The 17117-nt window shown below is 38.2% G+C and overlaps 1 protein-coding gene across 9 annotated transcripts in view; it reads right to left on the reverse strand.

Moving 5' to 3' along the window:
- The window catches only part of LOC116295555 (phospholipid-transporting ATPase IF), a 33124-nt gene that overhangs the window by 5372 nt on the left and 10635 nt on the right, over positions 1-17117 (reverse strand). For 5 of the 9 annotated variants that reach the window (XM_089031559.1, XM_089031551.1, XM_089031575.1 and 2 more), the window contains exons 10-38: positions 16845-16876; positions 16497-16546; positions 16038-16173; positions 15680-15761; positions 15240-15298; positions 14256-14312; positions 13785-13874; positions 13284-13346; positions 13109-13207; positions 12471-12514; positions 11705-11773; positions 11498-11571; positions 11158-11261; positions 10872-10943; positions 10679-10720; positions 9989-10056; positions 9511-9565; positions 8750-8818; positions 8291-8370; positions 7893-7975; positions 7434-7507; positions 6834-7082; positions 6692-6751; positions 6215-6342; positions 5864-5922; positions 5532-5602; positions 5369-5434; positions 4869-4972; positions 3993-4182 (exon numbers count right to left, since the gene is read on the reverse strand). In XM_089031559.1, the coding sequence (XP_088887685.1) occupies positions 3993-4182; positions 4869-4972; positions 5369-5434; positions 5532-5602; positions 5864-5922; positions 6215-6342; positions 6692-6751; positions 6834-7082; positions 7434-7507; positions 7893-7975; positions 8291-8370; positions 8750-8818; positions 9511-9565; positions 9989-10056; positions 10679-10720; positions 10872-10943; positions 11158-11261; positions 11498-11571; positions 11705-11773; positions 12471-12514; positions 13109-13207; positions 13284-13346; positions 13785-13874; positions 14256-14312; positions 15240-15298; positions 15680-15761; positions 16038-16173; positions 16497-16546; positions 16845-16876 (2429 nt within the window). Of the gene's footprint in view, positions 1-744; positions 2084-2443; positions 2498-3992; positions 4183-4868; positions 4973-5368; positions 5435-5531; positions 5603-5863; positions 5923-6214; positions 6343-6691; positions 6752-6833; positions 7083-7433; positions 7508-7892; positions 7976-8290; positions 8371-8749; positions 8819-9510; positions 9566-9988; positions 10057-10678; positions 10721-10871; positions 10944-11157; positions 11262-11497; positions 11572-11704; positions 11774-12470; positions 12515-13108; positions 13208-13283; positions 13347-13784; positions 13875-14255; positions 14313-15239; positions 15299-15679; positions 15762-16037; positions 16174-16496; positions 16547-16844; positions 16877-17117 lie in introns of those variants that run through there. The other 4 variants (XM_089031548.1, XM_089031571.1, XM_089031556.1 and 1 more) reach the window with 3 other exon arrangements.

Consider the following 17117-nt stretch of genomic DNA (forward strand, 5'->3'; position numbering starts at 1 on the left):
AGAGAAATATCAGTCTAATTTGATATTCCTTGTCCAAGTGGAAGTAGAAGAAATATGGGAATAAATGGGACAGGAGAAGAAATGAAACAAATAGTTGAAACGGGATTTCTTTTAAAGAATCAAAATGAACCGCAAAGTATTTTAAGAACAAGTTTGAGAAGAGGGATTCGAAGACAACATTTCTTTTGCATTTCCGCACAAGTCAAGACAGTTAGGAAGATTGGTTAGGATGACTCAAGTGCTAGCGTACAAAGACAGAACTAGCGTAATCAAGTGAGAATGCGTTAGTTTTAGGAATTCAGCACAACCTGGACTTACACATGTAGTTAAACAAGAATGATGTTATTCCTGAGCAGGGAACACCACATTGTTAAACTCTACGCTGCTAAAGATTGTCCTGGATCGCCCTACAGTATTAGGGCTTTTGCAGGACTCCTTGGTATTAAGAAGAGATGATTAATGGTTAGTGAGACGAGTTGAGGAGGGAAACAAAAAAGTTGAATGAGAAGGAATGAGAAAAGAATTCGAGCATTAGGACACAGCAGTGAAGACGCCTATTAAACGAAAAGAAAAGAAAGACAGAAAAAAAAAGAGAAAATAGAAAAATAGAGAAATAGAGAAAGGAGACAAAACAAGTGAAGAGCAAGATGGAATAAAAGGGAAAGGACCGAAAGAGAAAGAAATCTCCAGCGAAAAGGAGAAAAGAAGCGAAGTTCAGAACGCATAAAAAATATCTTCTGAATCAATGATGTAAAGAAATTGTATTGATCTTCCATGGACCGGACCTGCATGCCATTCTATACGCTTGGTATGTTGTAGTACGAAGGATTACGGTTAAAGAATATTGGTTCAATTGGTTAAACGCAGGATCGAGCTTTTCGTTTTTAATACTCATTTTCTTTTCTTGCATTTTATTATTATCTTAAGTGAAAAATATATCTCTACACGGCATATTCTTTACTATGACTGTAGTTTGACGTTCATATCCTCATGTTGAAGCGAGGACAGCTTACATAGTTTTCTTTCATGGCCTGGACACTAATATTAACCTCACGTTGATGTAAGACCAGGTTACTCGTTTTCTTAAATACCCTGCTAGGTTACATGGGTATTAAGAAGCCTCCTTTTGATGTAAGGCTTGGTTACTTGGTTTTTAACGAGGTTCTTGTTGAAAGAGGGCTTGGTTCAAACGGAGGCTTGACAATTTGGTATACGCATGCGCGTGGCCGAACTCGAAACGATACTACTACCTCATCTTTAAAATCACATACATAATTCAAAATCTACCCTAGCTTATGACTTACTAATAATTACTAGAAAATATTTTAAAATCCTATGTAACGAAGAAAAAAATATATAGCATGAATTCAAAAAAAGAAATTCATAAAAAAATTCAACGAAATGCATCACATTCAATAATTGTAATAATATATAAATGTCAATAATAAAATAAAGTGCTGATGAAATATATGGTATGTCCAATCGAATATTAAATAATGTTTCAATCAAGAGACTGTCTACACTGTCACTACTGATGACTAAACGACTACTACGAAAGAAGCTCACTGGTTTCTATGCTTATTCAATGCTTGGACAAGGAATTCAAACTAAATCCTATAACACAAAGACATTCAATCAGTCAAGACACAGAAGTGAGGCTTAGATCCAAAATAGGTTCTATATGACTTTCATATTGTAATGCAAATTAGCCATGGTGTCTTCCAGGTGCAAATATTTGAAGGAAAGACGATTTTTGAAATATCGTGCAAAACATTTAAATTATATCAACAAAGCAGTTGAAATTTCCTGATTTGAAGCAACCACGTGACTAATCTGCATTACAAAAACCATCATGAATTAGCCTCGTTTCCATGGCCTGGTTGCTTTTGAAGCGGATGGCCGCTGAAGTGAAATCGAAGAATCTAATGCTAAAAACAAAGAAGCCTAGTTATGTCCAAACTTCGCGTCTTCTCCACGAATTGCTACTTGAAATTGTACTCATACTGGAGCGGGGGGTTGGCCACTCCCCACCACTGTCCACCGAGGAAACTAGTACAGAAACGCCTGGTTGATTTGGGACAAGCTGTGAGGAAACAAGATGATGAAGTGTGAGGAAAAAGAAAGAAGAATGAGTCAATACGGAGGAAGGGAAAAGACTACTTAAGATGCCACGGTTGTGAAAAAAAAAACACACTCTCTCGAAGCAAACAGAATTCACGACTGAAATTGAAAATGAAAAAGAGAACAAAGACTGACGGAAGTATCAAGACAAAAAAAGAAAGTTTCTCGATGGATTAGCTGACGCGGTTTAAATCCCCTTTGGCAGGCCAATGTTTAAATGCAGCGGTTTTAATAAGCTTTAAAGCAACTCCACTTTTACCAGCCGTTAAAGATTGAACTGTAGTTATTCAGCCGTCTGGGGAGAGTTAGTCGTGTTCGTTACCTTGATTTTCCTAGATGTTCCAGGAATACATCTTAACCTATCCACGACTACATCCTTGTGTGTATCAAGATTAACAAACAGAATATTAGCAATAAATAATAAATTATTATTAATCCTAATTTAATGACATTCTCCTTCTAGTTGACCGAAAAAACTGCATTTCTTAGACAATAAATAATCTTTAAACGAATTATAAAAATAACAACTAGATATTTAGTATTAGTGGAAATAGCTATGACCATATATGGTAAAGAGTTTACAAATATAGAAGTATGACTCAGGTCTTCTGAGAGCCTGGGTCGATAACTAGCAATTCTTCTAATCAGTTAAACATTGAGTTTTAAGCCCATATTTAAGTTAATCAAATATATTTTAAGCAAAAGAATGTTTATGTAGAGTTATATCTTACAGTTTAAAAAATATCGGAGAGTTTTAGAGCAGCATTTTAGACAAATCTATTAAGCATCGCTTAACAAAATGGAATCTAGACCCAAAAACAATAATTGTAAGTAATTTAATATAATAATTAATTAATATGTGATTAATGTTATTTACAGATGGGTAGATCAGTCTAGATCAGTCTGGTTTACTGCTTACAAGCAATGCATGTGATATTATGGTTGTTATTTAAAGGTGATTATGTATATTTGAAATTCGAGTTCGATAAACATGACAATTTGTTTGCGAAAACGACGATGGATGTTCAATAAACACGCATGAAAAAAATATAAGATATTTGAAGACTAGGGGGGGAGGGATAAGTTGTCATCGCTAATCACTACCACAAAGTACCGCAGTGGCTCAGTTCAACTGGGTTGAGCTGAAAACATTGGAGGGTGCCTCTGGCAGCGGCTGTACAGTTCATGTATGACACCGGAGCACAGCTCTAACCAGTTTGAATTAGTTAGGGTTGATTTGAAAAATTCAAGGTGGGAATTGTTGGATTACTGTATAACTGTTTTGTTGGTTGGTTGGTAACTGCACAGCAAGGCTAGAATGCATGCCATATTATCCGGGAAAAAGTTAACTAACAAAATTGTACTGACGAATTTGTAGGTCTACGGTCTATTGGACTTACTAATTTGTGCAAATTTGTACAATTTTTTACAAAGCTTTTCACGGATCAATATGGTATACACACTATTTAGTTCTACTATTCTATTAACTGGGCGTTGAAATGAAGTCATTATTCGTAAGGTTGTGGAACAGGGGTAGGAAGGCACTTTAAGGCGCAAGGAAGAATGGGAATAATCGGGTAAAATATGAGTGGGGTCGACATACTCCTTCAATAGGGAAGGCAACAGCGAATGATACATCAATGGGGCGGGGTGAGAGTATGGGATAACAGAGGGATGAAATACTGGGGAGGGTCATAATACCATGAGTATTAAAACACTGATAAATTTTTTGTGTCCACAAATAAAAGCATATGAGGGGTAGGGTCGGGTACATGGTTGCACTAATATTATATTCAATCACACCCTTTCTCCCCCCCAATACTCTATCTCCCTCCCCCACCTTGCATACCCCTTCCATCGGTAGTCCATACCTGTGCTTTTTGAGTCTCAGTTGGATAAAAGTGCCTGGTGAAGAGCATTCCCATCATATCAGGTAATAAGGATATAGGTATTAGTACTAATATCCCTAACCAGTTGATGCCTTGGCTGAACAAGGTGAAGAATACACGGAACATGTCTGATGACACGCCATCAGAAGAGAACGTGGTTTGGAAACCAATCCTAGAGTCAAAAATAATAACCGTTAAGCAAATCCAACTAGTAGTCTATCATCAATGCTGCGTTCTGATTGGATGAACTACTACTAGCTATAAGTTATATCATACTAGTAGCGAAAAGTGCCGGCTTTGAAAAACAAAACATTAAATTGAACTTTAATTCAAATTACTTGTTTTCATCTATATATTTTACTGACTAGTTGGATTTGACTAAAACAATTAGCCCTTTCATCCTCATGGCCTATGCGTCAATAGCCCATTCGGGCTCGAGGACTGATTGCTAATTATTTGAGGTCATACTACTGTTAATGCTATGGGGGATATCTATGATGCTGATAATGCCAATGATGATGATGATGATGATGATGACTGTCAAGGATGATAGTCATCATGAGTATGATCACGGACGACCCCTGTTGCTGCTATGGGGGATATCTATGATGCTGATAATGCCAATGATGATGATGATGATGATGATGATGACTGTCAAGGATGATAGTCATCATGAGTATGATCACGGACGACCCGATAAATGCCGTACTTAAAAACTTTTTTGTATAAAGTTTGCATGCCACATTCAAGTAGCAACAAGAAATAATCTAATCACTGCAGACCATAGTAGGCCAAACCACCTAAAGACAGCGCTACAAATACCAAGCATCCTAACATATCCTTAACTAAATGTCTTACCACATATTACTATTGAAGACGGCAGCAAACACGACGAAAGTAAGAATAGAGCCCCAGATACCAAGGTGTGTAAGCCACGTCCAGTAATGCGTTACTAACGCCAACTAACAAGTAAAAAAAGAACAGTTAATATAGGGAGTATATTATATGTACATGCGAGTGTCAGTGATCACACCTACTGAAACAGAGACTCATGATTTAATACGGGTTCTTCAGGTTTCCTCTCTCCGTAAAAATCAACCACTGGACGTTAGTAATGGATGCACGCTCACTCATGAGCGCATAGACTGCAGGACACCATTTTCCCCCTGCTTTCAGGTCATGTACGGAACGTCGCGACGTAAACAACGTTTTGAAAGCCATCCGTCACTGCGCGCGTAGTCTTCTCTCAAGTCGAGTTATGTTTGCTAAATCAATTTATTATTAACTAACTAAAGCGCACGTTATTCATCAGAGTTGTACGCATAGAATACTGAATATACGTGCTGTTTAATTATTACCTTGAGATTACTGACAATTACACAGACGGTAAATACGAACGTTCCGAAAGACCAGACACCGACATTCTGCAAACAAGATGCATTTTGGTTAGTTTTTACGGAAAATATAGGTATGGTCTGCACTTGGACAGACAGACAGACAGACAACTTGAAGAGAACTTACCATTGAACCAAGGAGATCGCCCTGGAACATCAAATATCCACCAAAGAAAAACACGAGGGCGTGCCAATATCCTATACGAAAATAACATATATTGCATTCGTTATTCTATCCATGTGGGATGCAGGAAGATTTTCAGTGATTAGAATCTTGCCCAAGGTGTGTCTGTGAGTTGGGTGGGTGTGTCGAGGGGGTTAGGACAGAGGTTATCTCCATACGCAGACGTCCTTAGGATTGAAAAGCATAGTACAAATTCGAGAAAGAAAAACAGATAGACAGACGATCGTTGAGAGCTCAACTCTTCTATAATATAAAATACTGTGCACATGACGTACCTGAAGCAATCCAGTATATAAACTGCTTCCATGACAAGCGACGGTTATTTGCTATATCCCTTCAGAACAAGAACAGAACAGACAGCCACAGATCAGCATCGTTTACATGAAGAAAGGTAAACATACTGTTCCCCAAGACAACCTTGTTTGGTTTTGCAGAGGAAGGAAAACCAGAGCACCCAGAGAAAAACCCTTGAATCAAGGGAGAGAGCTAACAAACTCTACCCATATGTGATGTCGAGGCCAGCAATTGAACCCGACACCCCAGAGGTACACCACCCTTGATTCACAAATTATAGTAAGTTCCATAAAAATCCACAGAAGAATAGAATACAAGTATCCACAACTCACTTGTAAAGATGCGGATTGCCTTGTAATGTTTCACTATTCAAATGTTGTTCAAACACACCATAGACTAGAATGGGCACCGATGTGAAGAAAATGTTGTAACACGTTAAGAAGAATCCATGATATAATGGCTGAAATCAAGACGATAAGAATATGATGTAAGATAATAACGAAAGCATTCTATGATTATAGTGGTTGGTGTACTGCCGGCCAAGGGATCTAGGGACTGGGTGGAGGAGTGGGGAAGGGGAGTGGGGAAGGGGAGGGGGAGGGGAAGTGGGGAGGGGAAGTGTGGATGGGAAGTGGGCAGGGGGAGGGGAAGGGGGTTCCTTTTTCCACGTCCAAGCTATTGTCTAGTCACATCTTTTTCCTTTGCTGCTCTAGAGCCAGGCAACCATTTGTTGATTGTAGAGTTGAATTCCTATGTATGTCATGGTATGGTATGTATGTATGCATAGAAAAAACGGCTATGCTACTGACCTGTCCTGAGAATGCATTGAAGAAAGCGTAGAGAAATTGAGGTGTGATAAAGCACACATTCTGGAACAGAAAACACGCTAATATAAGAACAAGAACATAACGACTTATCGGAAATAGAAGGTATGGTCGATCTCTCTCTCACCTTGTAGAAAAAGTACTGGACCAAGATAGAAGAGCGAATGTAATAATAATGTCCATGTACAAGTAAGACTCGCCATAAGAACTTGAACCTTGAGATAGCATAGTCACTGGTCATGACAGCTTGTCTTCCTTCCTTCCCCATCACACCTATACCAACATGTGCTTCTTGGATCATACCACAGTCATTAGCACCATCTCCTATAGCTAGTGTCACAGGCTTCTCTTTAGATGTCTTCATCATCTGCACTACCTAAATGACGTCATGGAAAAATGTGTCGTCATCATTTGTAAAAATGGAGTAATATATAGGTTTGACATATATTAAAAGATCATGACGTCATATGTACAATCAATACACATTTTGAAGGTGACGTCATTAACACTATAACAAATAGACTTTATCACGGTATAGCACTTGAATGTAAGGCTAGATGGCAAAAATCTACAGTGCTGTCGTCGTGATGTAAGCTGCCTGCGCAGAGTCTAAAAAGTCACTGATTCAGACCGTTGCAAACAGCTTGATGTTCAGAAGCTTGCCATGCTGTGTCGCAGAAGCACGAAAGGCATTGAGAAAGAGAAATAATTGTCAGTATTAGGGTACCTGGGCCTTTTGAAGCGGAGACATTCGACAACATAGCACAGCTACACATTTACGGCATACGTCTTTGAACAGTTCTAACAAGATTGAAAGAACATAGTAATATTAACCTCTGTCACTCAACTATTAGTCTCCCTCGCATCCGTTTTTAGTGTCGGTCGTCACGCAACGTCAATGTGGGGAGGGAGCGTTGCGTGACGACACTAAAAACAGATGCGAGGGAGACTACTCAACTATTAGTGTTATGGGGAATCTGATGATACGAGTGGTGAGTGTTATGGGGGGTCTGATGATACGAGTGATCAGTCATTGTAGGGGTATTAGGCAGAGAGAGATTACATACCTGTGTGTCCATTAAACACATGAGTAAGAGTACGACCGTCAACTATTAGTGTTATGGTGGATCTGATGGTACGAGTGATCAGTCATTGTAGGGATATTAGGCAGAGAGACATTACGTACCTGTGTGTCCATTAAACACATGAGTAAGAGTACGACCGTCAACTATTAAACCATAGATTTTATCTTTAGGCTTATTTTGAACCCTATAAAACAAGAAATGGTTATAGTCATTTATTGAAAAAAGGAGTCCAAACCCTCTGGGCTGATCTAAGTCAAGACACGGCTAAATTACAGATAAAATTATTTGAATATAGCATGTTAGCATTGTTAAAGGGAGTGTCAAGTTTTGAGAAGGGACGAAACCGGAGAACCAAGAGAAGTGGAATCAAGGTAGGGATCATAAAAACTCTACTCACATTGATGTGAAACCTGAGACTCCAGTGGTGAGAAGCGAGTGTACTAATGCTACACCAGTACCCTTGATTCTTGATATATGGATTAACCAAGTCTATACTTACTCGTTATTGAAGAGTATCAATCGTTGTTCACACTCTTCTGGTGAGTTTTTCTTGACTAGGAACATCAGCTCCATTCCGTGCTGTACAGAAATAACAGACTTGATTAATGCCCAATAGAGAGAATAAGAGAAAAATATCAAATGTAACAGGCGCGCGCTTGGGAAACAGTAGTTATTATGGTTGGTCACACTGTGGTGAGCGACGGTCCAACACACCTTGATGAATAAACGTAACAATGGCGCGCACTTTAGAAAAAGTACCCATTCTTGTTTGTCATCTCATAGTGAGCGACGGTCAAACGCAACTTGCCGCTAAGTCGCGTGCTTGAGAAACAGTACCCATTATCGTTGGTCACCCTGTTGTAAGCGACGGTTCAACACACCTTGTCGCTTGCTGCTCAGTTTTCACTCAATATCTCATTTAACATCCTTGATTAAATCGTTATTTATCTATCCTTACCTTGAAATGTCCGCAAGAGTGACTGATATTCACAGCTGTTTCTTGCTTGTCTCCCGTTAGTACCCACACCTACTCGGAAAGCAAAAACATTAGTACCCAGTCTTACACACGAAGCACAGCATCGTCTTACCCCACCCTCCATCGTATGATTTTCTTGCCGCTGTGGTCATGCACTTGACTCCAGGACTCTCAATTATACGTGAGTACATCCTTAGTTTGTCGGTTCTCTCCTGGGCCCGGTTGTATGAAGCCTGGATAGCGCTATTCGACGGATAAATCTTATCCAGTGGATAAATTTATTGGATAACAGCATCGACGTATCCACTGGATAAGGATTTATCCGTCGGATAGCGCAGCCGCCCTTCGTACAACCGGGCCCAGTTCTTTGAGGGTTTTGCCCTAGGTTCTCTAATTTTCCTCTCTCTGACAGGCCGTTTGCATGATGGCATCATTTTACTACCACTACCAAAATGCTTCACAATTTTCTTTCTTATTCAAGTTTGTATTTCCTCATGAGAATATTAAGACAATTGGTGCCAATAATTCACTGAAGAAAAGAAAGTGTGCAAGGGAGTCTGGTAGTGGTATCGACCTATTCAATCAGTGAATGAGGACCTCAGGTTGGTTAGCCACTGGCTAATAAAACACGATTTTTTGTCATAGCAAAGAGGTACGACGAAGAGGGGGCTTGACACTTACGCTGAATGAAAGAACCAAGGTGTTTAATATTAAGTAAGGGCAAATACGCTAACAAGACTCACTTTGATTCCAGCTTCTCTCATGGCTTCTATCGTCTGTGGAACTCCGTCTTGAAGTCTATAATTTGTTATTTTAATGATTTGTTAACTTAAAAGTAAAATATTTAATACCGTGTGTAAAGTAATAGTTTTTTCATCATATGAAAATGCTACGATATGTTCAGTACCATTTCGTTTAAAACCAGTTTGCGTATGTAAAACATACGATTACGATTACGGTTAAGGTTAAGATACGGTAAGGCAACAATACGTTATGCATTTGCAAGGGCGTCCCCCCCTCTTATGGCAACAAAATCTTTAAAACTTATACGGTAATTTTATTCTACTTTTTTTTAAGAATAAAAAACGCTAAACGTAATGCTGGCTTTTTTAATTTTTTGGGGGGAGAGGGGATGGGGGATTGAAGTCTCAAACAAAATGGCACTTTTTTGAATTTGGCTTCCCCCGTACGAAAATCACTCTAAATTGTATGTTTACTTACTTGTCTTCGACTGCTGTTGCACCAAGCAAGTGCAGGTCTTTTTCTACATCATCGTACACTATTGCAAGCTATGGTAAACAAGTAGGTTTCTATCAGTATGTAACAAAGTAACAACACAACAAGGTATAGCATGCCTTAAACTTCTATGACTGTCCTTTCGTTTGCGCATGCTCTTAATCTGTAAGCAAACTGATTTAACCGCAAAAGTCTTGAAAATAAAGGCAAAAATTAACAGAAATAAAATCAACAGAAGTTGAAATCTATTCTATCATCATCAGAATATTTTGGTTTGAAAAAATCCTATCATTTAAAGTTTCTTTTCGTACCAGTCCTCCTGAATTTACAGAAAACACGCGGAAATGCGCGCATGCGCAAACGTCTCAATTGCTTGCTTTCACTCAGCTGATAAAAGTCTTTAAATCTCATATTCTGCTCCACATGGCGGCCAAACACTGACCACCATGTGCTGTCAACTAGAAAGAATTCTATTGAAAACTCGTGATTCAGCTGATGAACATTCCACATGAGTTAGGAAATGACGTAGATTGAAAGCCAGCAATGCTTTTGAATTAAGATTTTCTGGACATGCGCGGTACATTTTGTGCAAGTTTCCCAATCAGGTCAAGTCCAATCCAATCACTATGAATTGTTGTTATAAGAATTTCTTGACCAGCATAGCTAGTTGTTCACCTGTTCCTCTCTGTCGTTGATTGCCTGCTGGGCTTTAGTCAGCTGCAGGAAGAACAAACGTTAAGTTTGATTAGATTGACGGTCTCCTGTCGTCTGATGTTCTATATATACAGATGGTGTGCATTGATCCTTTCCCAATACAATAAGAGGAGTGATACAAAGGTGATTGTAGGTTTTAGTTCAACATCATTACCTTAGCATCAGCATCCCGATATTCATCTTCGGTGAATTCTCGCTGGGCCACAGCGAGGGTACGTAAACCTTTCTGTTACAAATAATCAAAATATGGTCGATTATAGGATACATACACATATATAACGAAGGCATGTCATCGCAACATGTAGTGTTTTGTACCTTAAATTCAACATCATTTTCTCTTTTTGCCAAGAATCGGTATAACTTCCTGCCACCCCACCCTTTACCCACTTTTGGAGGATACTCGATACTCTGAAAAAACAGTAAAGATTGTGTTTTCTAACCTCTGCATATGCATCTACATGATCCTGTGTAGTGTCCTGGGGACCACTTCTCAGACGATCAAGTACCGCTGTCTCTGCTCCCTTTGTCAGTAACAAATATTTACCTACAGAAAAGGTCAGTCAACACATTGTTAAAGGATGCATTCCTTTCTCTTCTCTTCCCTTTTTGATTATTCCTTTTTTATTTGAAAATAAACCCCTACAGAAAAAGTCAGTCAGCAAATTGCTAAAGGATGCATTTTTCCCCTTTTCCTTCCCTTTCTTTTTCTTCCTTCACCATTCCTTTCTTAGTTGAAAAAAATCACCCTACAGAAAAAGTAGGTCACATCTTTTTCCCTACCTTCAGTGGTCTTCACGATGACACTCATTCTTTTGCGCGTTGAATCAAACTCAAGTACGTGAAGAAGTGTATATCTGACCGAGAAAAAAACAAAATAAAATGATGCTTTCTACTATATTACCAACACGAGAATATAGTCAACGAACATTTCTCAGGGGTATATTGTCAAATCATAGTGTTTTGTTTAATGTAATGGTACAGCTTTACCTATGAATGCTCCCTTGTATTTCTAGCTCCATATCATCGCCGTTTTTCCCCCTGAAAACTATACCAAACCTACGAGAACGATGGCAAAGAAAAACGTCAGTCATTACAATCTCCGCCGATAGGAAGTTAAGATCACTTCCGGTGACATCACAACGCGCACTCTTAGTACGCCTTTCCCGCCATAAAGACGCGCTGTCGCAGTACCGTAAAATTTTGAATCTTTTGAGATTAGCGGGAAAATGCCCTTGTGACCCTATTGTCTCACTCGACCAATCAATGTAGCCGCCTCATTTATCTTAGTGCCTATACTTGTATCTGATTGGCGAATTCTTCAAGAATGTGATAGCGTAATCATGGTTGAAAAGTCGAGACTTTTCATTCATTTTTTTAATTATTATCCCATCCAAGAGATTACATATTGAGAAAATTTTGTATAAAGAGGATTATGAAAGATAATTACAATACATTTATAATACAATGGATATGAATTTCATGTAAAATATCTTTCTCGAGGATATTAGGCAGCTCAAAAGAGAAACCGAAGGCTTATATTTTTGGGCTGCCTATGTATAGCTAAAGTAAAATTAATGTAAATTAAGGTAATTTCAATGAACAAAGAAGCACAAAGGCAAATATACTTAGTTAGACTTTGATATAAATTAACAATAATCATATATCGTTACAACTATATCATATATACTAAATAACTTATATTATATTATACAACTTATACACTTAACAACTTATATTAGAAAGAAATATTAACCTGACTGCAGCCTCAACGAGTGCTTTTTCATCTGGCGAAGAAGCCTTAAATAAGAATGATAGAATTAAATGAGTGTAACATCTCAGGGGCGGCGGAAGCTGAAAAATTTTGGGGGGGCACTCCAATATTTCACGGTACCTTGAAATGACCCCCCCCCCCTCCCTGTTTAGCTTGATTACAAACGTGTATGTGTGATATTTCAATCAGTAACATTTTGCGCGCATTAAACCACTTGCAATTGTGCTGAGAGACACAAAAATGATGCAAGTCGTCGCTAGATATATCGTATATTTTTTAGATACAGAAAATTATGTAATATCAAAATAATAAATAATGGTAATCATAACCAAATCTCATGCGTTTTTTTTTTTTTGTGTGTGTGTGTGTGAGGCATTATATTCTGGGGGGGCCAGGCCCCCCCAAAAAATCTAGTGGGGGGGCCAGTGCCCCCCCGGCCCCCCCGCTTCCGCCGCCCCTGCATCTTCATCTACCTGTTGAATCTCCGACGTCACAGCTACAAATCGAATCATGTGATCGTCTCATCACGTGACATAGACGTTTCTAATACCCTCCTACCGTCTTAGTCTTTCCTCCTTCAGGGCTTCACTTCCAACTGCAAAAGCAAATTAGATTTTTACCTGATAATGGTACTTGTAAAACGACTGGGTGTTCTTTTCAAGAGCTGCTTGTACGGTATGACACAGAGATAGCGCGATGTAGAAGCTCTTGACGTCTTCCTGTTGCAAAGAAAAAATAGGATGTCAGCCACAACACACCTCAAGTAACAGTACTATCTCTCAGCCAAAGACTTACAGTACAATTCCGAACATGAAGTTGTGTGTCTTCACCATCAACAAACAGCTGCATGTCTTTTTCCTGGTAAAATTGAAAAAAAGCATTAAAACAGGCGAACCAGTAATACTTAAAAAAATATAACAAACAAATGATTGCAAAAAGACAGTCAGACAGACAAACAGGCAGTTAGACAGACAGACACTCGCAGACAGACAGACTGACAATAGCAGACAGACACTCGCAAACAGACAGACAGACACTCGCAGACAGACAGACACTCGCAGACAGACACTCGCAGACAGACACTTGCAGACAGACACTCGCAGACAGACACTCGCAGACAGACAGACAGACACTCGCAGACAGACAGACAGACACTCGCAGACAGACAGACAGACACTCGCAGACAGACAGACAGACACTCGCAGACAGACAGGACAAAACAACAGACATGATGAAAAGTCAGAAAGATGTTGGACAGAGAGACTGTAAGACAGAGACAGACAGACGGATGCTTACCACATATAGTTTTCCGTTAATAGAACACTCCTTGAACTGCATGTTATTTTCAGTTAAGGTGCCTGTCTTGTCTGTGAAGATGTACTCGATCTGCAGTTCAGAAGGACAAAAAAGGACGTCAAAAATGCCTTCTCAAGTAGGTACTAGTTAGTAGTGGATCACTCATCTACATCTACATTTACATTTATTATGTCAGCAAAAACTATATACAATTAAGTACAGTTATCTCGCTAACAAAAAAACAAAAAAAAAATTAAAGATAGTACAAAATTAAGTATAATATATATATAGATAGATAGATAGATAAATATCATGAATAAATAATAATAGTCATAATTAGCAATAGAAAAAGAATATAATCTAAAATTAAAAAAAAAAAAGTATGTAAATATTAAAAAACAATAATTTAAAATGGTATAATATATAATAGTAATAATAATAATTCAATCTTCCCTCGGGACTTTCTCTCACCTGTCCCAACTCTTCGTTCAAGTCTGATGTGTTGGCTATAGCTGGTTCATCTGTTTCCTGAGGAGAAAGCTTAATTATGAGCAATTTTGTTTAAAAGCCAAGAGATCTTTCAGCTAATGGCTGCACTTTGGTATAATGAGAGAGAAACGCAAAACACACAAAATATAAATTAGTTTTATTATGAGCAGTTTTACTTGAAAGACAAGAGATCTTTTAACTAATGGCTGCACTTAGGTACTGTACAATGAGAGAGAAACGCAAAACACACAAAATATAAATTAGTTTTATTATGAGCAGTTTAACTTAAAAGACACGAGATCTTTTAACTAATGACTGCACTTAAGTACTGTACAATGAGAGAGAAACGCAAAACACACACGACATCAATTCGTTTTATTATCAGCAATTTTACTTAAGACACGAGATCTTTTAACTAATGACTGCACTTAGGGAGATGCAAAACACACAAAATATTAATTAGTTAAATTCTAGATAAGCAGTTTTAGAGTGCACACCATATATCCGTGAAACAAATACTAGCTATTTTAATGAGCACTTAGTATTTAGCTATCGTCAAATTCACTCAGGAAGAATTAACCGATCCGCAAATACACGTACATAGAAGTATTTGCTTTTGTTCCCAATGTTCTGCTCAAGTAATATCAACTATTTCGCAAATAGCTGCAATTACATATTACATCTTCCGTTTTGTTCTACTGATATATGGCTATGTGGCTATATATATCATGCACTCTATTTAAAAGCCAAGAGATCATTCAACTAATAAATGCACTTTGGGAATCCACAATGTGAAAGAAGCGAAAAACACAATACATCAAGTAGATAAATTAAGAATAGTCTTATTTAAAACCAAACCACTTTTAGATCTTTCAACTAAAAGAGGCATCAGTTTTAATAAACATAGAGAAGAACTGATAATGTTAGTCAGAAATGAGTCAGTAATCTATAACTATCTTTACTTACTGGGTTGTACATTTTTGCATCCCAGACGAAGAACAAAGCTCCTATAAATTTCTGTAATTCTGTCCAAGAAAAGGAGTGTGATTAAGGTTGGTATAAGAAAGATTTTAAACATCGATGCTGTTATCAAATAAATTCATCCACTGGATAGGATTTATCCATCGGATGGCGCTATCCACCCTTCGTACAACCGGGCCCATAGACATAGTGGGTGTTCAGCCATGGGGGAGGGGGGGGGGGGGGGCAATGTTTTTTCTGCCAATATACACACGTACACGTTTCAACTTTAGACCAAAAAAAATTGAGGGGGGAGGGGGGGGCGGGCATTGCCCAAATGCTATGCCCTTGCTACCAATCTCCTTATCGTGCCAAGTGACGCTGTATATAGCAGAACGAAAACAGAGAGGTTGTTTAATAAACGTTAATATCCAGGTATTGCTTACCTACTGTAACATAGAGGGAAATAGGAATGACGTAATTGTAAAGAATTAGGAACACTAGGAACTCTTCAACAACTTTTTTGAACTGAAATTTAAAAATATAAATGATCAAACCAAGTCAAAGCATGGTAATTTTGCATCAGGTAACTATGCAGACTGTTTAAAAGGAATATGGGATTAAAAGGAATGTGGAAGTCAAAGGAAAAGTGGGAGTGGAAGGGAAAGTGAAAGTGGGAATAAAAGGGAAAGTTGGAGTGGAAAAAAGTAGGAGTGAAAGAGAAAGTGGGAATGAAAGAGAAAATGGGAGTGAAAGAGAAATGGAAAGAAGGATTACTAACAGTCTTCAGGTAGTATTACTTACACTGACAGCATCAGCAGGTCCAACGTAGGGTGCTGAACCAGAAGTAGTGCTCTGTTTCCAATACTTGAGACCAGTACAAAGCATCCCTTGTAGGACTAATACAATTAGAAATACTACCAAGAACCAATTCATTGTCCTATGGAAAAGAGTATTTTATTATAGCAAGTATCATCATCAACCAATAAATATATCAATTATGATCACTGATGCCACAATCATCACTGCTCATCATTATCATAAACCACCATCATCTACACGACAATCATTATTAAGCATAATCATCTATACCATTATTATCATGAATCAATATCATGCACTTCACTATAATCATCATCATCACCACCAACATTGTCATCATCAATACCATCATCACCAACATTGTCATCATCAACATCATCATCATTCATCAGTGTCATTCACTTCACTATCATTATCAACATCACCTCCATCCACACTTACTTCTCAACAGTAGAGAATTTATGCGGTGCCTCTTCTTGATTGAGAGCCATCTGAAAGTAAAGGGAATACCACGTTTTATCTCTCTTCATTGGAAAACCCAGCCAATCAGAATTCAGGGAAGCCACTGTATATTTGGTACTATTCAACTGTTTCTTCCCATCAGGCATTGCAACATGGGTATTTTAAATAGTGTATGGTGGGAAGGAATGGTTACACAATGCTTTCTCGCAGTATAATATGGAATAATTTATTTCCACTTGTCACTTGTATTTTATTGAACACAATACAGATGTTTGTATTTGGTAAAAAGTACATGTTATACATGTAGATAAGATATAGTAAAGATACCTTTGTTTCTTTACCAGTGTAAACAGCAATACCTGTACAAAGAAACAATAAAAGCAACTAAGCTAATAAAGAGCAGCTGACAGTATGCATAGGGTACTTGTTGGGATATGTCACATAATAATGAAGAAATATAAAATGTGCACGCGTGCTGTATGCAGTTATAAAGCACATGGGAATAAGTAGACGTGAGAGAAGTGTTAGGAGATGCACGTTGCATAGCATAGCAAGCAAGTTCTTTAATTCTTTTAGAAAATGCAAAAGGGCGCGTGCATG

Source organism: Actinia tenebrosa, unplaced genomic scaffold, assembly GCF_029948245.1.
Source record: "Actinia tenebrosa isolate PJP-AT-01 unplaced genomic scaffold, QUT_ActTen_1.0 PGA_scaffold0__85_contigs__length_37466705, whole genome shotgun sequence".
Classification (NCBI taxonomy): domain Eukaryota; kingdom Metazoa; phylum Cnidaria; class Anthozoa; order Actiniaria; family Actiniidae; genus Actinia; species Actinia tenebrosa.